This window comes from Python bivittatus, unplaced genomic scaffold (genome assembly GCF_059951505.1).
Source record: "Python bivittatus isolate LINGU-HERP-01145 unplaced genomic scaffold, Pbiv_v1 ctg000410_np1212, whole genome shotgun sequence".
Classification (NCBI taxonomy): domain Eukaryota; kingdom Metazoa; phylum Chordata; class Lepidosauria; order Squamata; family Pythonidae; genus Python; species Python bivittatus.
The window spans coordinates 12,561,471-12,589,158 of NW_028277067.1; the positions used below are offsets into that span (position 1 = coordinate 12,561,471).

At 41.3% G+C, this 27,688-nt stretch overlaps 1 protein-coding gene across 2 annotated transcripts; it reads left to right on the forward strand.

Moving 5' to 3' along the window:
- The first annotated feature begins 178 nt into the window (after window positions 1-178).
- Window positions 179-27,474, forward strand: PDK2 (pyruvate dehydrogenase kinase 2). 2 transcript variants are annotated; one of them, XM_007422516.3, is made up of 12 exons: window positions 179-475; window positions 6,130-6,271; window positions 15,856-15,927; window positions 16,296-16,480; window positions 16,670-16,759; window positions 18,021-18,098; window positions 18,271-18,300; window positions 20,399-20,475; window positions 21,881-21,979; window positions 23,596-23,703; window positions 24,684-24,797; window positions 25,642-27,474. In XM_007422516.3, exons 1-12 carry the CDS (start codon window positions 355-357, stop codon window positions 25,780-25,782), a joined length of 1,257 nt encoding a protein of 418 aa, XP_007422578.1. In that variant the 5' UTR covers window positions 179-354; the 3' UTR covers window positions 25,783-27,474. The 2 variants fall into 2 exon arrangements, with proteins under 2 accessions (XP_007422578.1, XP_007422579.1); XM_007422517.3 differs by lacking the exon at window positions 18,271-18,300 and having other exon boundaries at window positions 180-475.
- The last annotated feature ends 214 nt before the right edge of the window (window positions 27,475-27,688 follow it).

Below are 27,688 nucleotides of genomic sequence, written 5' to 3' on the forward strand. Positions count from 1 at the left end.
AAGTTAAATAGGCGCGTCTCAAAAGCCCTGAGCCGCTTGCACTCCTCCCCTCCCCTTGCCACGTGGTGGTATTCTCTCCCCATTGGCTAAAAGCGTCTTGTTTTTCCGCAGTGATTGGGCTGCAGCCGTCGGAGTGCGAGGTCTTTGCAGCTGGTTGGCCGACAGCTGACGAGGGGCGGATCCTCCGGGGTCCGGGTCTACCAGCCCTTTCGCCAGTCGGTGGGCTGGCTGTCGGAGGGGCTCGGGAAGAGCCGAGGTGCCCGCTTGCCTCCGGGTAGCGGGAAGGGGGCCGCCGCCGCCGCCGCCGCCAGCCTTCTCCCCGAAAGTGGCCTGTCGAGGCCTGGCGGGGCCGCGATGCGTCTCTTGCGGTGCCTGATGAAAGGCCAGTCGGCGCTGGCCGGGGCGCCTAAGTACATCGAGCACTTCAGCAAGTTCTCCCCGTCGCCGCTCTCCATGAAGCAGTTCCTCGACTTCGGTGCGTGGGAGCCAGAGAGGGAGAGGGGGACGCGAGCCGATGAAGGGAGAGGTCCGCGCAGCCGGCTTCTCGCATGGGTTGGACTACAAGCCCCATCCTTCCCGCCCGGCGTACCCTGGGACCCTGCCGACTTGCAGGGCGATGTTGGGAGGTGGAGTCCAGCCATCACCACCACCCCCCTTCGCTTTTCCCATGCACACCATCAGCCTGGTTCTTGCTGGACTGGGACGATGGGAGCGACGGTCCAGAGCTTCTGAAGGGGGCCGAGTCGGGGCAAGGGTGGCCGAAGCCGTCTGGCTTCTCTCACCAGCGAGACGCGAAATCCTAACTGAGCCCCTTTGTCCGATCTCCCCGGCAGCTCTTTTGCTTTTAGGGGTGATAGGTTGGGGTGGTTGCCCCGAAACAGCCTCCCTCCCTCCCTCCCTCCCTCCCTTCTGGGAGGACTTTTGATCGTTGTATTAGCTCGCCTGCTTTTTATCTCACAGGTAATTGGCTTCTGGGGAGTTTTAGAGTCGCGGTGACTTTCAAACAAAGTTGCTTTTCCGTGCAATCCTGTACATGCCCGCTCTAGGCTAAACCCCACGGAGTTCACTGGCGTTGTAAGAAAGCCAGTGCAGGGATGTAGCTGTGTTGTGTTTTTATTACTGGTGGTGGTTGCTTGTGTGCTCTAAGTTAAAATGGGAGAATTCAGCTGGAAATCATAAAGGAGGAACCAGTTGCCTCTTTGTTACTTCATATGGATTGAGTGTCCATTTCCATTTTTCTAATCAAGATCAAAGCATTATTCATCAAGATTGACCTAAAAAGATCCCTGTGACTTCTAAAGTTCATGTTGTTATATGATCCTATGCATGTTTTCCCACTGGCAGTCTCACTGAATAGAATAGGATGACTGCCAATAAGTTTGAATATAAAAATGTGTTTTTATTGTGGCATTAGATTTAATAGTATGGAGCCTGTTGTATGAAATGCGTACAGTATTATCTTTTGTGGATGAGATTTTTATATAGATTGTTTAGCTCTGTAGAGAAACAGAAATGGAAATAAGAGGTAGTGAATAGTAATGAAATGAAAGTTCCTTAAAACATATGTAGGGTTAGATGTGAAACTTAAATGGACATAAGCTATTTAGAGTGACAGCTCCCCCTCTAGAAATTGTTTCTTGATCAATGTGCTTCTTCTGCTGTGTCTTCAGGGTAACTAAGTAAATAGTGTGATGACCTCTTTCTCTGGATGAATATACCAAATGATTTCTTAATTTGGCTTCTCAAATGTGGTGTATCTATCTATGAAGGAATGTTCTTCAGCTCAGTTTCTTTCTTCCCCTTCTTACCTGTTGGGGAAAAAAGGCCTAATGTGGAGTTGGATCACATACATATGTTGCAAACAGAAGACCCCAGGTTTGTTCCTGGGCATCTCCAGTTAAAAAGATCAGGAAATTGATAACTTAGAAGAATTTTGCCAAGGGCCTTTTATGAATCTTGCTGGATTTTGGGCAGGAATATATCCTTTACTCTCCTTGACACCATCCCTTTAAATTCAGCTCAAATCACCAAAAGTTGGTTTTCTATTTCCAGGTGAGAATCCTAGCAGCTTAGGACTAGAGTAGGCAAGCTGGGTGGTGCTGCCATTTAGCATGGCCAGGGATCAGAATATTTTGGACGTTATGTACTTGGGGGCAAGTACAGCCAAAAAAATCCAGAGGGTACCAGTTGGCTTATCTTTGAGCTAGAGTATAGGCTGTAGATTAGGGATCAGAAAGTTTAAATTCTTAGTTTGCTGTAAATCTCAGTGATCAGTCCTCTCCCTTGGCTTAATCCATTTTGGAACACTATATGTGAATATATCCAATACATATTAACTCAATCTTTCAAGAAGCTAACATATACCATCTAATTTAGTCTATTGTTCATCTTCCATACCATCTGGTAAGTATCTTCCTCTTATGCCTTCTCATAAGATGCCCTCAAGTTGCATTCAACTCTGTCTTTTCCCAGGATTTTTTTTTTTTTTTTTTTTTTACTCCCCAGCTTAGCCTACAACCCTGGTATTTTCTGTCCTCTCCAAGTTACCACCTGTTAACCAACCCATAATTAATGCATAATTCATTGTCAACTTTGTGTTTATAAAGGCTTATGGTCTACAAGTCATAGAATGCACTGTCATGAACATACCCATTTGAAATCTCAGGAAAATATACACCCCCTAGAAAGGACTGTGTGCCTCCATCTCTGTATATCAGTGTTTTTCAACCTTGGCAACTTTAAGATGAGTGGATTTCAACTCCCAGAATTCCACAGCTAGCCATGCTGGCTAGGGAATTCTGGGAGTTGGTCCACTCATCTTAAAGTCAGTAAGGTTGAGAAACACTGATGTACATAGATACTCACCTTGATAGATACACTGACTTGAGCTCCTTGCAAAAGGTGGGATATAAATCTAATAAATAAAAATATTAATGCTCATTTTGCCACCATACCTACTTTCTATTCCAGAAAAGGATAGCCTGGGACTTCTGTTTGCTTCCAGTATAGGAAATGGTTAGGGAGAGTCACAATTTAAGAGCCTCCAGAGAGCTGCAGATTCCTCAGCCCTGGAGTCCATAGGCATGATTCCGAGGTCTGTAGAAGACTATATGCAGTGTTTAAATTAGTAGGTCCCATTACATAAGCTTGAGGAGTGGATTTCTATGTAGTAAGCATATGTGGTGTAAGGAATTGTTGCATTTAGCTCCATGCTCCTGGACAGTTGATTGTAAACCCAGTGGTTCTGTTGCTATAAATGCTTAATACCAGTAACTCACCAGAGTTTGAAATAAAAGCATACACCAAGAATGGGAAGATGTGGCTCTCCAGGTGTTGCTAAATTACAGCTCAGTATCCCTCACCCTTAGCCAGGTTGATCAGAGCAACTGGGAATTTGTTAAGATATATATCCCACTTTTTCTCTGAGAGCTCAAGGTTACATTCATATTTTATGGCACTCTTTCCAATTTTTCCCACAACAGCAAACCTGGGAGGTCAGTTGGGCTGAGAGATAATGACTGGCTGAAAGTCACCTGGTGACTTCCATGCCTGAGGGTGGACTGTAACATTTACACCATAACCACTACACTATCTGCAACAGTCTTTCCCAACCTGAGCACCCTCTAGATGTGTGAAATTCAGCTTTCAGTATTTCCAGCCAGTGGCCATTGCTAAGAATTTGGGGAGTTGAGGTCTACACCTTTTTCAAGTGTGCCACTGTGTACACTTTCTCTGTGCACAAAGTCTTAAACTCAGTTACGGTTGCCAAATTATTGTCATTCATGTCAGATTTTGCATTGGTTTACTTGAATTAGGGGATCTAATTAGGGGATTTAAGCAAATTAGGGGATCTAAGCTGAAAGAATGAGAGCACAGAAGATTTAACTTACAAAGAGGAGAAGCAGAGGAAAACCGCTCAGTCAAATTGGATCTGAGCTGCCGAGTTGGGAGGAGGGAGCTTTGCAGTGCCCTTTGAAGGATCTGAAGGACAACAAGTGCTGATTGGAAGAGCTGGGTGTCAGAGGGATGAAGGCCCTCCTCTAACACCCCACCCCCAAGCCGTATTCTCTCTCTTTGATTTTCCTGCAGTGCTTTATCTGGACTGTGATGAATGGGTCTGAGGCTCTTTCAAGCAGCGTTGCTAAATAAAGAACTTGGGGAATCTGAATGGTGAAACTATGCAACAGGGCCTGTGGAGTGGGTGAACTCTCACCCTTTATTCCATTACCTTTCTTATCACCTCTTTCTAGTTGTCATTTGCATGTCATATGTTGCCTGTAAGGGGATCTGATTGCTGTAGGTTTTAGTGGAGGGGTCAGGTAGAAAGTTGGTGGGGAGAACTGCCTCACGTGTGTTTCATTTGCCTGCACAGTTCCAAGCCTCTCAACTCATGTGTTCCGTTGCTGATCATACCCTCCTGTGTCTAGTTGTCATTCTCCGCTTATATATGTGTGTGCATTTGTGTGCTGGCTCAACAGTGAATAGTCTCCCCTTCAAAACAAGATGAGTTGCTTACATGCTAGCTTTAAAAGGAAATGTGCAGTTTTATGCCTTGTTTGTACAGACCAGCCTTGCCCGGCCCTTTAGAAATGTTGGCTCTACGCCCCCTCTTATCCTCAGCCAGCATAGCCTTGCTGCCTGGCAATGAGAGGAGCCCTGATGCAACAATTATGGAGACTAGCAGGTTGGCAAAGGCTGGTCTGTACCAACAAGGCACAGCGCTCCCTAAGATTCAGCCTTGGAAATAACCTTGGTTCTTGCTTTCTGTGGGATTAAACTAGCTCCCCCCCCCCCAGTGCTTCTGATTTTCTGAACGCTTAAGACATTTGTAAAATAAACAGGCTGAGTTTGTTTAGCTTGTAAGTTAATCCTTGTATTTCAAGTTTGAGCCCTTACAGGGGGGTAAAAGAGGTTTCAAATTTGCAGGGGATTAGTCCTTGAATCCAATTGCCTCCTTTTTCCTGCTCATAGTAGTTTTCTTTTCAGACAACCTCCTCCAGAAATGCTGGTCTATGAGTTCCATCATCCTGAGGCAATTGGAGACATACAGAACAAACTTTTGGAAAGATGCCAGCCAGCAAGAAGCTATTCTGTACCCTTACAAAAAGCATGGAATGCATTGAAATCAGAGATTAATCACCACTGTTGTTTTTCCAGAATTTTGAATTAGACTTAAACAGAAAAATTTCACTTGAATGAACTGTGATCTGATTTAACACATTTGTTTAATTACTTGAACAAATAAAAGACAGAAAGGAAAATTGTCTACATATTGTCCAAAATTGTCCAAAAGCTCTTGCATAGTTAAAGTATTATATTCAAAGTATATTGTGATCATTGTTCAAAGTGGAACAGTTATTTAAAAATGAAGATAGAATGTACTTCTCTTACATTGGCTGCATATAACAAAAGTGGAAAAAAGTTGAAAATCTTGAATTATAACTTTGAAGCTGCACAGTTTATATATGGCTTTGGCATTTTTCCATTGGTATTAACTGTGAAACCATGAATATATAAAAATAGGGGAGGGGAAAGGAATAACATTGAGAAACTTTCTCATGGAAATTCCATCCCAGGAGAGGATATAGATCAGATACTAAGGAACTCAGCAATTAAGCTGTTGGTGGAGCATGGAAAATACATAGACAATGTGGCAGCCATAAGAGGGACGTGCTTTAGATGTAAAACATCCATTCCCAAAAGCCAGTGTAAGAGCTAGTGTGATGTAATGATTGAAGTGTTGAAGAGATACAGGTTTAGATCCACTCTCAACTACAGAACCTTACTGGATGACTTTGGACAAATCAATTCCTTGGCCCAACCTACCCCACAGTGTTATTATGGAGATAAAGGGAAATCCTCATATAAGCCTTGAATTCTTGGAGAAAAGTTGAGCTATAATCAAATAAATAACAATATTTGAATCTCAGTGTAGTCCCCCCATGCCTTTTAAAACTGTTCCACCCTCCCCTTGTTCAAGTTTCTCTCTACAATCATGTGTTCTAACAATTTGTTCCTGTGGGAAATTACAGTAGTGCATAATGATTTTGGAGTCTCGAGAAAGGGAAATACTAGCTGAGTGATGCAGAATTGATAATGTCTTGCTGTGTCTGTTTCTTTTTTGCTTAGGATCCAGCAATGCCTGTGAGAAGACCTCATTCATGTTCCTTCGCCAAGAGCTTCCTGTCCGACTGGCCAATATCATGAAAGAAATCAACCTTCTCCCAGACCGTGTACTGAGTACTCCCTCTGTTCAGCTAGTGCAGAGTTGGTGGGTTCCTGCCCTTGTTCCTCATTCTTTTCTTTTCTAATAGTAATTTTATTAAAGATTATAATTACAACAGTAAAAACATACAAACTAAAAAAAGATAGAATAAAAAGAAAGAATAGAAGGTACAGAAAGGAAAGAGAAAGAGAAAAGAAAGAAAAGTAAGAATATAGTAAGGAAAAAATAAAGAAATATATAAAGAAGTGACTTCCCACCTTCTTCACAAGTATAAACAATTTTAATAACTTGCCACCTCCTCTTAAAATACAAATGATCTCTTCTTCCCATATCCTATCTCTTATCTATAAACAAATCCATAAAGTATCATCATTTCAGTCCTGATATCAGCAAAAGTCCATTAAGAGTTACCAGAGATAACAACATACCTATTTTAACCTTGATCAAATAAACTGACTTTATATTCCTTCCTTTTATTTCTAACAATCTTAATCTTTAGTCCCTTCAAATAATGTCCTAGAACTTGATTTCTTTTCATTTTTTCTTTGTCTCCTCTCACAAAGTTCTTCAAAACTTTAACAAGCCTCTTTTGTAAACCCAATATAGAAAAATTATCCAGGTCACTCTCTTGGTTTATTGTTTGTATATCTCTTCTGATTATTAAGACATCAGCTGGTTTCTTTTGTATGTCCAGTGTAACACCTTTTTCCATATCATTCTTGTAGCCTCTCATTTTTAAATCCACTTTTAGATCAGTCTCAATCTTGTCAGATATAACCTGTTTCTCTTTTATAACATATTTTAAACACAGCCTATCTATAGAGGCAGACACTCTTAAAATTAAGTTCTGAATCGATTGTTCAAAAATATCCTCCAGTATGTCTAAGAATATTTTGCTTTATTCTGTAATTGCAAGTTGAGTTTGAGTGTTCTTCTTCTTTAATTGTAATATTTAGTTCCCTCTAGTGTCCAACTTTTAAAGCCTTATCTTATATATTTTTTTAATCCAAAGCAAAAGTATTTGTCTACAGGAAGGATTCTTTATAATTAATTCCAAAAACTTATTTCAAATTTATGTGGACTCTTAGCCTAGTTGTAACTTTCTAAAATCAAAGTTTTAATCACCTGTTTGCTGTTTACTCCCCGCCCCCCCGCAATTTTTTTACAGTTCTTAAACCTGTAGTTAAAACTTTCTTTCACTAAGGATTGAAGGAAACTCACCCGGTGCTATCAAACCTGTTGACCCAAAGGTTTCCAACAGCTGAAAAGCAGTTAACAAGCAATTTCCAAAAGTGATTAGTGAACACAGAGTCCTTTCAAAGGTGCTGAATGCGGTTTGAGCAAGATGGCTATTCTCTTGTCTTCCAAAGCTCTGAACCTGCCAGAGACCACTGTCTTGTGGTCTTCTTGCAAGGAGCAGCTGTCCGGAGCCCTTGTTGGTGATGTCAAGTTTTCTCCTTGTCCAGAGAGGAATTATCAAAGAGTTGGTCTACTCACCAGCTCCTTATGCACCACAGCCACTGGCTCCACTTTTTGCGGAGCCATCTTCAGGCCGCCATTTCTTTCTGCAGAAGAGAAAGAAATTTCTCTTCTGAAGAATTTTTCTGTTCCTTATTCTTTTCTATCTATACTGTATGCTAAATGTTGTAGGCTGAGCAACCTCTGTCAGCAAATGAGCATCTCCACCAAACACATTTCATCCTGTCTCCTCACAGTAGTTGCCCCACTTTCTTCCTTCAACTTATAAGGAATTCCAAATGGCTTCTATGCTTTCAATCATTTGTATACACCACACACCCAGAAAATCTTGTCACTCTGTAAAGCAGGAACAGGCAAGGTGATCCTGACGGAGAGATTTAACTCAGTGGACACAGGTTGCTGGTTCTCCTGTTTTTATTTTTTAGATAATTTTAATTTTGGAAAAAGATTAAATTGAAAACTGGCATTGTTCAGAGGAAAGTACCAACTATTAGCATTGACTTAATTTATAGGAATTCTCTGAGTTGTACAGTTACCGAAAACCACATGAAATTGTAGTCCAAGTGCTTTGTCCGAAAGTCCATCCATCTGCCCAGAAAAAAAAAGAAGATAAATTGAGGTTGTGAGGAAAGTCTAGAGGGTGGCAGGGAGGAACCTCACCATTCTGAGGTTGGTCACAGTGGCCATGATTGCCATTTTGTGAAATGGCAAACCACTCTGGGGCAACCAACTTGTGAAAATGAACACAACATGCTTGAAAAATTCCAGAGGAGCTCCCAACCCTCTCTCCCTAAATTTACTTCTGTATTGTGGTATAAACTTTTACAGACTGCAGGGTTCACTTGTTCAGACGTGCAGAGTTATTGTTTTTCTTAAGCAGAAGAGCTAAAGAATAGCTGGGTGGGATTACTAGAGGTTATCTCCTATGCCAGTGTACCATCTTTTCATAAATCCTACATAAACGGCCTGGCCATCTTGGGAAGCAATAATAAACCAGAATGGCTGAAACTTCCAGTTTCTCTCTTACGGGCACCGAATTTGTGTGCATCGCTCTGGTTGTGGCTATTCGGCACCTTCCGCCAGTCGGAGTGACCGAGGAAGCAAAAGCTCCATGTTACAGTCAGAGGGGCATCTTGTGGGTGGCATGTGCAACTAAGCTGCCTTTGAGCCTCCTCCAGACAATATGCAGCTGTTGTGCATTGTTAACACTGGCTGATGGTCAGTGCTTAAAGGAGGTGGCCCCCTCTGGACACAGAGAAACAGATGCACTTCTAGAAAAGAAAATTATAAATCAAGAGAAGGAAGCCAGGAAAGATGTTGGCGGGCTTAAATCCCTTTTCTTCCCCTTTCCCTCCCCATCCTCCCTCTCCCTCTTCATTTTTTCCTCGGTTTTGCTAAGAGGAACTGTTGTTTTGAAGGAAGTGCTCTTGCTGGAGTTTTGTGCTAGCGCTGAGAAGGAAAAAGAAAACGGGTCTGGCCCTTTAAGGTGCCAGCATGAACTTTGGCCTACTTTGGGAAAGCACCACGTGAGGGCTTGTTTGTTTCTCTCTGAATCTCCCTGTTCCTTCCCCGGCCACATCCCATTGCAGTTGTCAGGGAAACAAGCAGGTGGTGGAGAGAGGTATCAAAAGGCACATAAAGAACTGAGAGTCAAGTTCATTCTTCTGGCTTCTCCCTGTTTGCCCCCGGTCCCCACTCTAAGTGGGTTTTGAAAACCTCTTTGTTTTCCTGCGGGGAAGCTTGGCTGTTGATCCTTTGCAGCCTGCAGATCCGGAGGCACGGCATCCTTGCTGGAGACGGCAGCCTCCATCCTCCAAAGGCGCTGTGATTCATAATTATGGGCTTTGTAGTCCTGAGCATCCAGGAACTTTCCAGTGCTGAACAGGTAATCCTTGCATCAAAATCGTAACATGCGTAGAAATACCAGCCTTCAAAGGAGGAATCACAATACCAGTATTGAATGCAACACAAGAAAAATCATCAAAGACATCAAGGGCTACCTATATTATTTGAATTTAATTACATACTTATGAATCAATCATGCTAGTCCCCTTTTGGTCTAAACAACATTATGCAGGATGCATTAAAAGAATAACAAATAGTAAGCCGAAGGGATAAAGGCATGAGATATGAAAAGGAAATGTAGCTAAGATTTCTTTATACCAACAGATGCATTATACCTCTGCATATCTTTCTATTCTGGTAAACCACCCTTCTCACCTGCCCTACTTTTGGTTAATTTAGTCTCTGTCATTCAGAGACAAAAGAGAACTTCAATTATCTTTCTTTCTGTCTCTTCTGCTTCTCTTAAAAAATGTAGTTTAGATAAATGTATCTTTTCTATTCTCATGTACTGCTTAAAAAATCTACTTTTTACTTCAAATACCATGAATGTCCATTGGTATCATGGATAGCTGAGCTAAGCCCATACTCTCCATTTACGGCAATTATGTTATGAATATTTTATATTTATTTATAATGGGATGTTCTGCAGCTTAGTTTCTCAGTATACTTTTCAGCACTCCACTAACATTCAGGTGAAGCCTCTAATAAGGACTCTGGCTGAATTCAAAACTCTGACAGGATTATGGGCCCAGACTAGCTGTGAGCTACTTGATAAACAGAAGGAAAGGATTATAAATGTGTAGAGATCCCAGGACTGGCAGAGTAAACGTAAAAAGACAGTAAAGAGTAAGCTAGGAATTTTGTTTGCTTGCTGGATGACGATGATGATGGTGGTGGTGGTGGTGGTGACGATGACGACGACTTTTGACCCTTGGCAGGGAGGGAGGGAATGAAGATGCAGGCTGCAAAAGACAACATGCCTCAGACATTTTTTATCTTCAGAGGCCAGGGTTGAAAAAAATGGCCTCATTGCATGGAGTTGTTCTGGAAAACCTTGGATTAGGGCTACTTCTAGAAATGCAAAGGCTCTTTGAAGGTCAGGAGCAAAAAAAAGTTTGGGAAGCCAAAAATCAGAAAGCCTGTCCACATATTTTTGGATATGTAAATACTAATATGCTTGTTCATATCAGGGAATTCAGAAATGTGAAAGAGGCTTGGGCCAAATTAAAATTTACCATACAAAAACCATAGGTTCTGCTCTGCGTCTGATGGAAAGAATGAACTCTTTAGGAATGTAGGGTGGCACAGGCAACTTAGACTATGTCAGCCGAATACCTGATCTTAGGAGGCTATTTAAAAATAGTTATTGCAAGATAAAGACCCAGTTTGGTGTAGTGGTTAAAGGCATCAGGCTAAAAACTGGGAGACCGCGAGTTCCTGTGCTGCCTTAGGCACGAAGGCAGCTGGGTAACCTTGGGCCAGTCCCTTTCTCTCACCCCTGGGAAGGAGGCAATGGCAAATCACTTCTGAAAGCTTGTCAAGAAGACTGCAGGGACTAGTCCAGGCAACCATTAGGAGTAAAAACTGACTCAAAGGTACCAAAAATACCATCTCCACTACTACTGCTACTATCAAGATGATATTATAGTTGCTTTCGTTTTGATGTCTCTGCCCCAACACTTAAATGTGCTGAAACAAGCAATAGTGAGGTCAGATAATATCCAGAGTGCTTGAGCAGCAATCCCTAATGGGAACAAATTCTGTGTATGAACAGAAGCCTCTCTTTTCAATGCTAGAGGAAAATCCTGTATTATCTGCAAAAGCAAATCACACCATAAAGCATTTGGCCCACAGAAAGAAAAAGAGCCCAGCCGGCATTTTACAGATGCAAATGGAGGGAGAACTAGATGGCGGTTTCTCCTGACAGAGGAAGGAGAAAAAGTTAAGGCAGGAAAAGGCTGAGGAAGAAGGTGAGGCTGTGCTCAAAGGGCCAAAAATGAACAAAAAGAGGATGCCAGAACCATCAGAGATGGTGCTGATCCGGACTCAATTTAGCTGAGTAGTGAAGCAACTTCTCCAGTATTTAAAAACAAATATTTTTTTGGTTGAAGCCATAGAGATAAATGGAAAGCAAATAAGCTTGTAATTGGAATTGTAATCAAAAGTAGGTTATAAAGACGCAGTTGCTTGGCACGTCAGGGATGAACTGTTCTCAGATTTGGACTCCAATTTACTGAGTGCTACTTATACAGTCAGAAAGGGACAGGGAATTGAATTTGTTGATGGGGGTTGCTCAATAACAAGGATGGGGATCTGCTGGAATCTCGACTTTTCAGAATGAGTTTCCCAGGGAATTGTGATTTCTCTAAGAGAAAACCGCTTGAGGTTGTAAAGTTATCAAAGCAACATAAAGGGAGAAATTGTACTGAATATTGGCACAGAAAACTCAGAATATAAAGCGAATCAGGCAGATACAAAGGAAAGAACTGGCCATAAATTTCAAAACCGCAAAATGCAAATGTACCAATTAGCACTGTTCTGTGCGTTTACATAAGTGTCCTCAGGAATCACATAGTTCAGACTGTACTGCAAGCACTGAAATGCAGCACAGCACAACACAAGAATGGATGAGAAAATCCACGCTGACTTTTATTCCCTTCCCATTGAGTCAAACAGAGGAAACAGGCTTTTTATCATTTTTCTTGAATAAAGCATCGTGTCTTTGCTGTTTATATCTGATAAGCCATAAGGATGAAATGTTCAGAAATTCATACAATTTATGGCTTATGTAAAAAAATTAAATTTGGAAAAAAGCCCCAGATTTTACATTCTGGTAATGGAACAGAATTTTTTATGGACAGATGTTTATTATTTAAAGAAAAATGGATTATTCATGAGAGATCTGTTCCCTTTGTATCATAACAAAATGGGGAGGAAGGAAGGAAGGAAGGAAGGAAGGAAGGAAGGAAGGAAGGAAGGAAGGAAGGAAGGAAGGAAGGAAGGAAGGAAGGAAGGAAGGAAATCCCTTTTATACATGTGCAAAGCTATGTTAGTTGTTGTTCCCTGGATTAAACATGATGGGAACATTTCAACAGTTAACTAATTTCAAAATGGGCTACCTGTCAAAGCCATAGAAGGCATAAACTATGGTTGAACAGAAAGCAGTTTAAATCACCTTAGGATTTTTGGATCTATAGTGCATGCTTATATTTCCAAAGATAAAAGAAAGAAACTGAACTGTAGAGTTGAATAAAGTCTCATGGCTGGATATGTAACTTAGATCTGTCCACTGGAAGGTTTAAAGTACAGTAATTAATATGGCTTACTTTGATGTGAGACTAAAGCATCAGGATCTGAATTCAGCAACCATGGAACTATCTGCTACAAGAAAGGCAAGTGGATCTTTAGGATCAAACATAATGCAGATGGCAAAGTTCAGTAAAACAAGTACAGACCAAGGGATACTCCCAGAAATATCAATAGGACTTTGAGAAGACCTTCAGCCTAGTTGTGAAACATACTTCAGTCAGAATTCTCTCAAGCATAGAAGCAGCTGCAGGCATGGAAGGTGATATATGGATGTAAAGACTGCTTTCCTACATGGGGACTTAGGAGAAGACATTTACACAGAAAGATCCCAGGGTTCATTCAAGCTGACAAAGAGAAACTTGTGTGCAAACTGCAGACAAAAAGAGCCTTCCAGGATACAGAACAAGAAACCAAACTGTTGCTTAAAAAGGGATTTAAGGAAGGCAAGGCTGATCCCTACCTATACTTGAGATTTAAACATAACAAATGAACTTTTACTTGGCTTATGTTGATGATTTCATAATTTGTCATGAAGACAGAGACAGTCATGAAATTGTAAAACAACTGAACAGAGAGGTTGAGATGAAAGCATTTGGCAACATCTCTTCTTGAAGCATTGATTGAAAAAGATGGAGAAGGAGGTTATCTCCTCAACCAGAAACAGAAGACTACAAACAAATTGAGTCTGGGCAGTAAGAGAAATAGGGCTTGCATAATGGACTAATCCATTACAAGAGGAAAATGATGTTGTTGTTGTTTAGTCGTTAAGTCGTGTCCGACTCTTCATGACCCCATGAACCATATTGCGCCAGGCCTTTTTGTCCTTCACTTCCTCTCTGAGTTTGCTCAGTTTCATGCTCATTGCTTCAGTGATGCTATCTAACCATCTCATCCTCTGCCGTCCTCTTCTCCTTTTGCCTTCAATCTTTCCCAACATCAGGGTCTTCTCCAAAGAGATCTCTCTTCGCATTAGGTGACCAAAGTATCTGAGCTTGAGCTTCATTATCGATCCTTCCAATGAGCAATCAGGGTTGATTTCCTTTAAGATTGACTGGTTTGACCTCCTAGCAGTCCAGGGGATTCTCAAGAGTCTTCTCCAGCACCACAGTTCAAAGGCATCAATTCTTCGGCGCTCAGCCTTCTTTATGGTCCAGCTCTAAAAGCCATACATTACTACTGGAGGAAAATGATATTATACCAAACAACCTTGCCATTAGTGTCCCATCTAGCTTACCCCTGATATGTTGACCTTCTGTCTGTAGAGTTTCAGCTGTGAGGAAGGAATTGGAATATACATAGCTTTCTTCTGCCATTGTGTATTTCTAATCAGTACCCAGCATGCAGTCAGCACCCATAGAGTATGGCCAGTACATTGTTTTGGAAGGTGACAAAGGAGTTGCTCTATTTTTTTTTTTCCGCTCCTACCTATTTTGGACTTTTGCAAACTTGAGTTTCCCCAAACCTGCTGATAAGAACCTCGTTTGGGAACATCATGCTGGATCTAATCTAGCATTTCATTCTTACAGGAGCCAGCCAGATGCCTCTGGAAGTCCTAAAGTAGGACGCAGAATAGTACTACTTTCCTCCTACTCATGTTCCATAGCAACTGAGCTTTTATTGTCTCTGATACTGGAGGCAGTGTGTAACTATGATTGGGATCTATCCATGGATCTACCTAACCTTCTTCAAAATGCTAATCTATGTCAGTGACCATTTCTGCATTTTTATACCATTACATTGATACTTCCCAGTTATGGGTACATAATACCATTTGGGCTGCATGGAGACCAGTTCTTGTAGAATCAAGATCCTTGCCATTATATGTGCTCCATAAAATTGAATCCAAATTAATTGTCTCTTGGGTTGTATGGATCCACCAAAGCTAGAGCAAATAATGTTTAATTTTTTATATACTTATTTAGTTATTTAGAGATACTTGGAGAAATGAAATCACTGTTAGTAAGTAAGAAGCTAGAAGACTGAATCCTAATCTGATTTTTTCCAAGACATTCCAATCTGTCATAGATAGAAAATGGTTTCATTTTGTAACAATGTGTAATTGTGAAATGAACTTGATTTTATTATTATTATTTTGATTTATTATAGCCACCAAAGACTGTAGATAGAAGAGATAAGGTGTTTGTCCAGAATGTGTTAAAAATAATTGGTCTACTAAAGAAGACCAAAAATTCCTAAAGAATATCCACAGAAAGACAGTTTTCTCTCCTCTCCTCCCCATTTCCAGCAGTCCTTGCTGTCTCCCAATTGTTTAAAATGGTTCCCCCTTCTAAGAATTACACATAGTTACATTTACTTTCAACTTTTATTTTAAGATCCAATTAATGTTTTGCTTTAAGTATTTCAAGTATTTACTTTTAAAACAAGAACTTGCACTGGGTGTCTTCAGAGACCTCTTTCTAATCATCCATGCACAAGAAAACACCGTGCTTAAGATGGTCCTCATTGAAATACACTTATGCGTCCTTCATCAAAATACAAAGAAAACAGCCTTTTTGTGGAACTGCTATTTTATGTTGCTACTTCTGACCTGATAACTTACATCAGTGAGATGGGTGACACATTTGAAATATAAACAAACAAATAAATAAAATCATCTTCAATAGCCATCCTGGCTGAGATGAGGAAAACTTATACCCAACACATATGGAAGGCGTGTTTTATATGCTATATAAATATGCTAAACAAATAAATAAATGCATGTTTTATGCACATGCAAGTGTAATCGACTAACAGCACATCTGTTTAGAATTAGATTCTACTATACCAAAGATTACTGCAGCCTTGTGCTCACTTATTTTACTAAACTATCTTTGGGCAAGTGAATCATTGTAATGGTTTTGTTTTAAATGATGCACTGCTTTTCTGTTATCAATTATGCCCTAACAGAGTCAGAATAAAAACATGTTGCTCTTGTATAATAAATATCTCTCTTTCTTTCTCTCTCTCTCCCCCTCCCCACGTCTTCCTTCTACCAGGTATGTGCAGAGCTTGCTGGATATTATGGTGTTCCTCGACAAGGATCCAGAGGACCAAAGAATATTGGGACAGTGAGTTTGAATTCGGAGGCCTCTTGAGATGTGCACAAATGCATCATTAGAACTCTTTGTTTTGAAGTTGAGCTTAGAGAAACATTTCCAGTCTGGCATCTTCCAAATATCTTATTACTGCAAATCACAAATTACAGGCTGAATGACCTTCATTGGTTAGGAGTTAGGAGTTTGGGGACCTGAAGGTGCAAGACACTTGGAAAATGTCAGGCTAGATAAGACTGTTTGGGGTAAGCTTGATCATACCTGAATCATCCTCGGGTGATTTCTGCATGTACCCTATTAAAGAATAAGTCATGAAGTCTAAGTGTATCTTTTGGACATAGAACAGGTGGAAAGTTAGGTTTCATGCTGCTGTCTCACTCCAGGTTCACCAATGCCCTGGTCACAATCCGCAACCGTCATAATGATGTGGTCCCTACCATGGCACAGGGTGTAATTGAATATAGGGAGGCTTATGGTGATGACCCGGTTTCCAACCAAAACATCCAGTACTTCCTTGATCGTTTCTATCTTAGCCGTATTTCTATCCGGATGCTGCTCAACCAACACAGTGAGTTATCTTAATTCCCTCAGATCTGTTTTCTTCTTCTTTTCTTCTCCCTTCCTCTTGGTTTTAGCATTAAGGGGATGAATTCTCAATTAGAGTCTTGATAGGCAGCATGATCTGATGCTCCACCCTGGCCTACTGTGGTCATATCATGCCCTGTCTCCCTTCATTTGCATCTTCCTTTCTCTGCAGCCTTGATTTTTGATGGCAGCACCAATCCAGCCCACCCCAAGCACATTGGCAGCATTGATCCACACTGCAACGTTTCAGACGTAGTCAGAGGTAAATGTTCCTCCATGATTCCTGTCTGTGCAGCAGCATCTCTTTTCCCCTCTGGAAATCTTAAGAAATCTGTTTTGCTCCTTACCTCCTCTCAAATCTCCAAAGGTAGGGAGCCGCAAAAGAGGTATCAGATGGCTGTATGCAGCTTTCTGGCCATGAGTTGCCTATCCTGGATAAGCATAAGATGTGTTGATGACTTTTGGTTTAGAAGGCTTGAAAAGGCAATTTGATAAATTCACAGAAGAAGCAGTGGTTGGGTTTATGTGTTATGCTATGTCGTAATGTGGGTAGTTTGGTTTTAGGTTAGTGTGTTGTGGAAAGCCACCTAATTGCTGTTTATTCAGTAAATCATGATTAAACAAGCCATGATTTAGTATAATAGGTAACCCAGGCAATGTCTAAGAAAATGGGTCCTCCAGGTATAAAGGATTATTGCAGCTAGACTCTTCTCATTGGCTTCTTGTAGTACCGGATTAGCCAGTATTGAAAACAAAAGTTGAAACAGATTTGTGGTACAATTTCTCACAGCTTATCTTACAGTGGAAACTTGGAGGAACTTACAGTTCCTTGTACTGTATACCCAAGGCATATGTGGTCTTTATAAAGCCTTCTGTATCGCCACCAGGGTTTTCCAATAGTTACTGCTAAATTGTAAGTTTTAAAATACAATTTAAATAACAGTTTAGGCTTTTTTTCACTTCTTTATCTCCCCCCTGCTTTTTTCGGGGAGTGTAAATCTCTGCTCAAAAAGGATTGCAAGCTTCTGTATCATGGTAATATAGGAAGACCATAATATGGTCCTTTCTTTGTAGAAGGACAGGCAATGAAGCTGGATTTCCTGTTACTGCATGGGGTTAGGACGAAAAGGAAAAGTTCTTGTTCTAGTAGTCTTCTGACCCACTTAGGCTGTTCTTTCATAGCCCTTCCTGATTGAGTTAGGTGGTTCTTCAATAGAATTCAGAAGGAAATATGGATTAAGAAGGAAGGAGAACGCACACAGCTCTGAAAATTTGGGGGTGGGGTGGGGGGAGGCAGTATAAATGAATGCTCCTTCACTGTTCTTGCAGAAACTTCTCTTAATTTAGTACAAATCACAGTAATTTGCATAAAAGTAATGCAGAATTTTTTATCTGCTCATCAAGCAGATGCTCCTGCTGACCTTGTCCAGTTTATGGCAAAGTTGACAGGTTATGGAATTCAGCAAGGAAGAGATGTCGTGTTTCTGTAATAACCAACGTTTTGTGTTTTCTTCTTGCTGCAGATGCTTATGACATGGCCAAACTGTTATGTGACAAGTACTACTTGGCATCTCCTGACCTGGATATCCAGGAGGTGAATGGTGAGTTTGCAGAGCCAGGATAAAAGTGGAAAAGAGGGTTAAGTTTAGTAGAGAAGCACGCAGGCCAAGTGGGGCTGGGTATTATCCAGACTGGCTGCTCTGTGGCCTCTTATTTGCACAGCAGGTTTTAGAGGGATTGCTAGCCTCCTCCATTTTTTCCCCTTCAATTTAGCCTCTGAAACAGGACCTCACATGTGGTTTAGTAAGTAGCTGAATGATCCTTTGATAAGCAGCAACTCTAAAGTAATTGCTGTGGCTTGGCAACTAAAGCTTTGCTAGAATCCCAATTTCCCTTCCTTTGGGCTTTTTTTTTTTTTCCTTGCCTTGCCTTGCCTTGCCTTTTAAAACAGATGACATGACTGCCCTGCCTTTTAACAGCAATTCATTGATACCCCAGAACTGCAGCAAGGGAGATCCAGGAGAACATAAAATTAGATTGGGTTATTACAGGTAATGATCTGTACCTTCCAGATGCGTTGGAATTGCATCCAAGGCAGCACATCTTAAATAACAGCTGTTGGGGAACAGCAGCAGAAGAGAGACCTCTCTCTTCTGTCCATGCTTGCGAGCTTCCTGCCTGCAGCTGTTGGACACTGTCTGGCACAGAATGCTGGGCTGAATGGGCTCCTGGCCTAAATAAACCAGCAGGCATCTTCTTATGTTGCTTTGACTCAGTTCCTCTGGCTGCCTGGGAATGCTGGGGATTATTGTCTGGAGACATCTGATTGTGAAAGGCAGAATTATCTCTGGTTTTGATCAACAAATTTTGCATGAGATACAAGGGGAAATATTAATATTCCAGCATCTTCTTTCAAAATCCATGTGTACCAGACAGTGAAAGACAGAAAACTAGTTAAGGGCTGTGCAGCATTACTCTCTGCCTTTCAGATGAAGGGAGCAGCTTTGCCTCTTAAGCTCGTACAACCTGTGATCCTTGACTGGTGCTTAACATCACCTCACTGTCCATTTCACCATGAACTCAAATCAAGTCACCACCTCTTTCTCCTTTTTCTTGGGGATAGATAAGCGGCATGACGGTCATGTAATCCATCATTCTCTAACTTCACAACTAAATGGCATAGTTCAGCTTATGTAGGTGAGATTTGTCAATAGTTCCAATGATTGATAAGTAGCTAAATGAAGCTTTCATAATCAGAGGCATTAGGTATTTGTGGCTAGAGCAACAGCATGGGATCAGGGTTTGCTATTGTCTTCATGACTTACCTGCTTGTTGGCTTTCCGAATGCATCTGGTTGGTTACCTTCGAGAGCAGGCTGTTGGATTAGATAAGTCTTTGAACTTTGTATGGATAAAAATTCCCAACAATCCCCAATTGGCACTTCAAAAGAAAGAAAAAAATACTCCAGTATACCAAAGTAGAATGTGTGTTTGACATTTATGCCAGAAATATGCTACGTTTTATCACAGAGAGAGAGAGAAAGTTTTTCTCTTTTCTATACCAACTGCCTGATCTGAAGAGTCTTTTAGAACTGGACTTCCATAGATATAGTTGAGCTTGGAAAATGATCCTAAGGAGAGGCCAAGTGGAGAAAAACTATTGTATTTGGGCTTCAAAATTCCAAAAAATCCACAGCAAAACATTAAGACTTTCTGTATCTTTTTGTTGCCATCTAGTGGTTGTCCAAAGTTTTGCAGCCTAAATACAATAGCCCTGATGTGGAACACTATAGAGTCTGAAGGACTTGGGAAATGTGATAAGTAGATATTCCTGACTTGGTGGCAAAATGTATAAACTTTATGATGAAATCATCCAAAAAAGGTTCTGAAATACCCTAATCAATCAGGAAACCAAACTTCAGTGTTGGAGAAGGATGTAAGGTCTGTTTGAGAGCAAGTGACTTTGGAAAGGTGGTAAAAAGTCAGCCATAGCTTTTCAGAAAGCTAGGTAAACCTGATGATTGACTTGACCAAAGGAAGTTTGAGAACTTCTGGTCAATCAAAAAAGCCAGTTTAAAAGCTTGGGGAGGCACAGAGGACTAATGAAGTTTGAGGAAACTCTCTTCCTTGTGAGATTTTCTGCACTTAGTTATATGGCTGAGGCATCTTTACTTTGGCATGAAGATACTGCAGTGGAACAGGGAACTGGTCATGACCAGTACACCTAGTCATACTGATGTGATTATGACTTCAAATTTGTGTTGAAAATGCTACTTCTGAAAAGCAGCCTTCTGTATTGCTGCAGCAAGGAGCATGGGTGTTTTGCATGTGCTGGAGTGGCAAAAAGAACAAAAAATAGATACAGAACAGCAGCTTAATTACCTTTGTTCTTCTGCTTCTAGCTAATCAACCCAACCAGCCCATCCACATGGTCTACGTTCCATCTCACTTGTACCACATGCTCTTTGAACTGTTCAAGGTAATTCTCCATCAGAGTCAGGAGTTTGCTTCCATAGAATGTTTTGGCACTGTCGTTCAAGCCAGAAATCAGGTCTGTAACTTGAGGTCAGACATTAGAGTGGGTGGAGATTAGTGCTGCTCCATTCAGTGTTGGGGTATCTCAGTCAAAACATTGAATTACCCTAACTCCTTGGGGAATTTCAGTCTTTACACTGAGGTTGCCCAATCGGGAGTGTCTCAGGATTCCAGGTACTCCCAGCTGATATATGGTCCCACTTGCGTAGTTGATACCCATTGCATTTGGTTTTCTATTCAGGTAGAACTGGTGATCTGAAGGTGAAGGAATCCTTTGTGACTTTGTTATGGACTGATCACTCCCTGGTCAGTTTTAATCTGATGGCCAGTGTGACTCCCAGGATGTGGAAGTTCTGGGGAATTGTGTGTGTGTGTGTGTGTGTATTGGTATTGAATTTTGTGCTGATCAAAGCAGAAAAGTGGGCTATAATATAATAATTTATATAATACAATAATTTATACTATATTATAATACTTAAGCAAGAAGTCATTTTTCTGCAGACATAGGAGATAACCATTGTGTTTGGTCAGCCTCTGGCAGTCACCTTTTATATTTGGGGGATTTGCAACATCTGTTAAATGCTCCAGGGCTAGTAAACCTGTGTTCCAGTAGCCACAGAAGAAATGCTTTAAAGCTTGTCATCCATTGCCCATAGGATGTTGAGATGGAATCTTTGACTAGTTAATTAAGCCAAAGGCAACATTCTGCTTCATTCACCAGCTCTCCTGTTCCTTCTAATGGAGTGTTCACTGAGTGCTGATCCTTAGGAAGCCAAAAATCAGTATCCATGCACAAGGAGGGAGAGCAGCACACTCGGGGACTCTCATACTTTGAAGAAATACAAATAAAGCCTTTGAGAAAGAAATCATAAGTGGGAGGTTACCATGAAAGCATCTTACTAAGGATTGGATGTGCCCAGTGACCATAGAATGCTGAATGATTGAAACAACAACAAAGAAGCCAATGGAATATAATGGGAAATTGGAAGGAGATAGATGTTGGTTAAGCGTTGAGAGTTCCTGACAGCAAGATTTCTTTGACAGTGAAACAGAGGATGGCTTTACATATAGCACTAAGCCATAACCAGACCACAATCTGTGTCTGGATCTGGCCAGGGACTATTTTAGAAGAGATCAGCCTTTACTGGAGGTATTTAAGCAGAGGCTTAAAAGAGATGCTTGCTATACTTCTAGCCTGTATTGCAGGCTTGGTCCAAATGATTTCTGTGCTCTCTTCCAGTTTTTTAAATTCATAATTCCAAATAATAAGTATAGGGGACCTTGCTACGATAAGGATATTTATTTAAACCATTGTTATATATTTCTCTTTTTCTCCTGTTGTCTTCCAGAATGCCATGAGGGCTACTGTAGAAAGCCATGAATCCAGCCCCACATTGCCACCCATCAAAGTGATGGTGGCGTTGGGCCAGGAGGATCTCTCCATCAGGGTGAGTGAACTGGTAGAAGAAGGCAGTAGGTGAAAATGCTAGGTAGCACTGCAGCTACTTGTGGTTTGCTAGGCAGTAAAAGAATCACACTGATTCATAGTTTTCTTACAATCCCTGGTTTCATATTCAGAGTCCAAATTTCTGGGAGAAGAAGGCTTCCCCACTACTCACATCCACTTCTCTCCACAGCATTTACTAAAGGAATGGGAACAGAAATATATCTATTGACTCATGTATTCATCCTGGCCATATGGAATAGCAAGGCAGAAGGCCTCTAAGTAGAATCTCTGCTAGGTTGATATGATTTGTCCTTGGGTTGAGCTTTAGCTTTTTGCATGGATTTATATAATGAGTTTTTGGGGCAGGATATAGGATGTGGAAAGACAGATCAGATTTGCACCAGAAGAGCCAAGGTGGCCTTGATGCAATGGTTAGAAGTAATGGACTAACACTAGGAGAGTCCAGATACAGATCTCTACCCAGCCACAAACCCTGGGTGACCTTGACCCAGTTACTGTTTCTCAACATAACTTATATTACAGCATGATTGTGAGGATAAACTGGAGCAGAGGAGAAAGAACCATAAATGCTGCCTTGAACTGTCTTCCTAAGTAAGCTGCCTTCCCAACAGAGGTATCCTCCAGATGTGTCAATTTCATCTCCAGAATTTCCCAACCAGTGAAGCCACTGCTAAGAATTCTGGGAGTCCACATATCTGGAAGATGCCCAGGTTGGGAAAAGCTGTCTTAGAGGAAAACCAGGATATAAATGTAATAAATACATACAGCTGGATAGTATGTATATGTGAAGGAATGAATATTGCAGGCTTCTGTGGTTGGGCAGGCTGAATGATATAAGTTATCAGCAACAAGTTGATGACGGGGGTTGGACCTGGGTCAGGCCAGTCCTAAGCTGCTACTCTGACCACTACATCACAGTGACTCTTCATTCTAGTTTCTGTTCAACTTGTCCTATCTTGGATTGTTCATGATATCAGGATATTTTAGTTACTTCAGTATTGTCAAAGAAGAGAATAAAGGAGAAAATCAATTCACACAAAATTTTCATAAGTAATTAGATGTAGAAATGCAAATTTAGAAATAATTATTATAATTTAAATAGGAATGCAAAACATTTCATCCTAGAATGTGACCGTGTGGCCTGTTTGCCTGCTTATTGGGGTGGAAGACGTGTTCAGCCCTGGCTCTTTTTCCTTTTGGTAGTTTATCTTTAACTGGACTTCAGTTAGTTATCTCTTTTAAATATAAAGTATCCATGGAGTCAAACCAGACACCTGGGGATTTCATGGACACATTAATGAGATTTTCTTGGCAGCAATATTCAATAGTTTGACACTGTCTTCTTCTGGGATTTTTTTTTTTTTTTTACTTCTCAATTTGGCCTACAGTCTGGATATTTCCTGATGGTCTGCCATCCTACTGAGTTCCACCATGCTTAGTTTTTCAAGGCCGGCTAAAGCCAGTTAGGACTGCCAGCTCTTCAAATGAAGGTCTGGTCTCTGAAAATAAGGGGGCATGACTTCCCTACCTACATTCCATCCCTACTGAATTTCTATCTCTCTCTGTTCTTTGATCTATTCTTCTGTTGCGGAGCAGATGAGTGACCGAGGCGGTGGGGTTCCTCTCCGCAAGATTGAACGACTCTTCAGCTATTTATATTCCACGGCACCCAAACCAGAGCTGGGCACTGGGGGGACACCCCTGGTATGTGTTATAAAGCGTGCCAGAGTTGTGGATATGAAGCCAATTAAAATTGCAGTCAGTCTTAAAACTCTTGGGAGGGAAAGCTCATGGCAGGTGGCTTCAGACAGCTTGGCTTTTTAAATATAAATGTTGCCTTGACATGTGCCTTTGTAGACAAAGAGGAAAAGTGACATCTAGGAATCTGTGCTTCATCAATCTTAAGAGAGATCACTGCAGAAATGGAATTAAGATATGAAAGATCATCAAAGGGATAAAGTGGGGATCACTTTAAATGTTCTGATCTTAAGACAATAAGACAGTAAGGAAAGAAAAATTCAAATGTTATTTGCTTATTTCTAATTGTCTTCCACTGTCTACTGTTGTTGCTCCCAGAAATGCTGAGGACAGTATGTGGAAAAAAGCCACAGTAAAATATTCCACAAGTGCAGCATTTCACTTATGTAACAGTTAAAACGTTAATATATTAATGTATGAAATGCTGATTAGAACAGCCCATGTGGGGCAGGTGGGGATCATTAGCTCTTTTTTTTTTTTCATGCCATTTTCATGTTCTGAATTGTCCCAGAACCTACAACATTGTGAGGGAAAAGAAAATTAGTTTTTCTCTTTGGCAAGACTAGAATTAAGTTTGGGAACCAATTTACAACAGGAAATTGGCAGGGAAGAGGAAGGACTAACCACCTCCTTTCCCAGTACCATTGCTCAAATCAAAGTTGGAATCCCCTGTCCCCCTCACTTCTTTATATTAGTGTGTGTGTGTGTGTGTTTGGGGTAGTGAATCACCAATTGTCACTTCTCTTTTGGCTCTCAGTGTGCTTCGTGGCAGTGAAGTTAGGGATACATAACAGGTCTCATGAGAGAGAATGTACAGAACTAATTCTCCAGAGGTTCTTATAGATGGACAAGTAACAAGCATGCTCAGCAATGTAATGTTATGTACAACTGGTAACCCATGTTTATTTTCTTCCTGCAAAAACAAGGCCGGGTTTGGCTATGGACTACCTATCTCCAGACTCTATGCCAAGTATTTCCAAGGTGATCTTCAGCTGTTCTCTATGGAGGGATTTGGGACAGATGCTGTCATCTATTTGAAAGTGAGTTGGTGTCTTCCTCATTTCCTGCTCATATTCCCAGTCCCATGGAGACTAAATTAGCAAAATGTTTCTTTGGCATATCTCAGTAAATATGGGTTTATAGAGGTACAACTTTTCTGGATTTCCACACAAAGATTAGGAATGTTATCAATTCCAAAGATCAACTCCATGTTATTCAGTAGTGTGGGTATCAGAATAACTTACTCAAGCCAGTAGTCTGAATTCTTCCTCCTGCTCATTCTGCCTCACATTCCTGAGGCCATTTGCCTTAGAGGTAGTCCTCAACTTACGATCACAGTTGGGACTGGAATTTCCATTGCTAAGCAATGTGGTGGTAACGTCATGTGACTACATCATGTGACATCATGTGACATGAGCTGGGTTTTGGCCTTTTTTTTTTCCTGCAGTGCAAAGCGAATGCCCAGCCCAGCTCTGCCCAAGAGCTTTTTGCGAAGGGGCTTTTTGGGGCAAGAAGATGGCGAAGATCAGCTGGGGCGGTGGAGCACAGGGTGACAGGGAGCCAAGAGGGCATAGATTGGGAGGGAGATAGGTGGGTGGGGGGAGTTGAAGCACTCTTGTGATTGTAAGTGCGTGTGGGCTGCCAAGCACCTGAATTTTGGTCATGAGACAGTGGGGGTGCTGCAACAGCAGTAACTTTAGGCACCAGTCATAAGTCACTTTTTTCAGCACATTCGTAACTTTGAATGGTTGCTGAAGGAATGGTCTTAAGTCGAGAACTACCTGTATATAAAAATAAAAGCAGAGAATCTGCCAATGATACCAGGTGGGTTACTGCATGTGATCTTGTCAAAAGTGCGTCCTAATCTGTGTTAAATCTTTCTAGGCCTTGTCAACAGACTCTGTGGAAAGACTTCCAGTGTACAACAAGTCAGCATGGCGTCACTATCAGACCATCCAGGAGGCAGATGACTGGTGTGTACCCAGTACAGAGCCCAAGAACACCTCCACCTATCGAGTGACCTAAGCAAGCTTCTCTCTGTTACCAGGAAGGGGACTACCCTGCTTCCAAAGGGGAGAAACCCAAACTTTGGTGAGGGAAGAAAAAGAAACAAATGATCATCACCAGCATAAAGCCCACCTTGTGTTGTAAGACCTCTGTGGAGTGTTCCTATTGGCTGCCTGGCCAGTTCACCAGTTAGAGAGCATCCTGATCACTTTCCCAGATTTCTTTTTGGAAGTGTGTAGTTCTAGATCACTTTCATCATAGCTCTGCATGGAACTTCTCTGCCTCACCCCAATCCTGCCTTTCGATCTATTGGTTTGGAAGGATCCGAAGGATCTGCTTTCATCCTATTTAGTGTTTGCACATGCCACCTTTTAATTATGTTTGAGTTGTAATGTCAAAGAAGTTGAAAACCCAACCACTAGGCATTAACATATTGAGAAAAATCAGGAAGCACTCAAGAAGAAAGGGAAGGAGGAGGAGGAGCTAACAAATGCGGATATGATTATGTTGGATTTCTTCACATGAAGCAAGCTGCAAGCAAGAGGCACAAGGACATTTAAAACATGACATAGGGGTGGCGGAGTCCAGTGCTTCCATTGCAGAGAGCAAGCACATTAGAGAGCGCTGGCTTGCTTTTTAGTGTATGCTCTGGGAGTAAGAAATATTCTCTGAGTCATAGCTATTCTTGCATTACGTTCTGTGTGCTTTTCGCAATGCATGTCTGAATCTCAGACTAGTTGAGGAAAGCAGCATGAGAACTGGCAGTTTTAGCACTGGAAGAATCTACAACTTCAGACTTAGATTGCACAAGGATACAATGAGGCCTGAAGAAATTGCTTTGCTAGCATCGAAGGTGGTTTGGGGTTTGATGATTTCTTGCTTGTCTGTTTCACCCACTACTTGCACTTTCGCCCAGCACAGCTCAGTTCCTAGACCGGCTTGTGTTGGGGTATAAATCCTTAGTTTCTGTTTGTATGGGAGGAGTTGCATATTCTCCTCTCCACAGGAAAACTGTTACAACAAAATTGGGGAATGGGTGGAGTGGCTTATGGGAGAAAACTGGATGGCAAAGAAACAGTGTTTTAAGCTCCATCCGGTGAAGAGTGAGCTGGTAACACTGAAAGTGTCAATCCGGCCCTCCAATTGCAGCACAGCAAATGGAATATGTTTATTTTAAGATTTTTGTGGATCATCTGTCTCCAGTGCTTAGAAATCATGGGCAAAAGGGGCTATTTTCCAAGCAAACTCAGATGGGGTCAATTATGGGTACCAGTGAGAAGCTCTCCCTTCCCTCTTTTATAGTCCTTTTTTTTTTTTTTTTTTGGATCAGCAGTTTGCTCTCCAGTGGCTCTTTGCTATGATCTCACTTTTCTGGTCCCCATTTCAAAACAAGTGGAAATGTTATGAAGGCAGAAAATTGCTTCTGCCTTCTATTTTTGCCCTGTGCTATTGTTCTAAGCAGGTATTGTGCTTAAGGGGTCTGACTTGCACCTGCCTGTTTGCCACTTTAAGCGCTCACAAACCACCCTTCTATCTCTGCCCCATCCTCTGTGCTGGGCTCTTTGTCTGGAAAGGGTCTGTGTTCATATGTACAAATATATTTTTAATTCTCTGGGGGGAAAGAGACATGTGCCAAGGCACCACTGCTGCTAAAGTATTCATTGTTCAGCTAAGTAAAAGAAAGAACCATTAAATTTGAATATGATCTTCCTGGTTGTATAACTTGCTTTTGTTGGCATCAACTTTTGGGAGGCATGGTAGAACAGCAAAATGCTGTGTGTTTGAAGCTCACCTTTGAGTTTGTTCCTGAAGATGTCTCTTGATTCATAATGTATTGGTCTTCAAATGCCCAGAATGCAGCCATACTCACTGTTGCTGGTTTCTGACATGCCTCTTTGTGTAGGAGAGATGTTTACTGCTCAAA

Bases quoted from the DNA above. Each gene is read 5' to 3' on its own strand.
- PDK2 (XM_007422516.3), top strand. From the start codon at position 355: ATGCGTCTCTTGCGGTGCCTGATGAAAGGCCAGTCGGCGCTGGCCGGG. The intron at 18,099-18,270 runs GTGAGTTTGCAG...CCTTCAATTTAG, and splicing joins GGATATCCAGGAGGTGAATG to CCTCTGAAACAGGACCTCAC. The intron at 24,798-25,641 runs GTGAGTTGGTGT...AAATCTTTCTAG, and splicing joins ATGCTGTCATCTATTTGAAA to GCCTTGTCAACAGACTCTGT.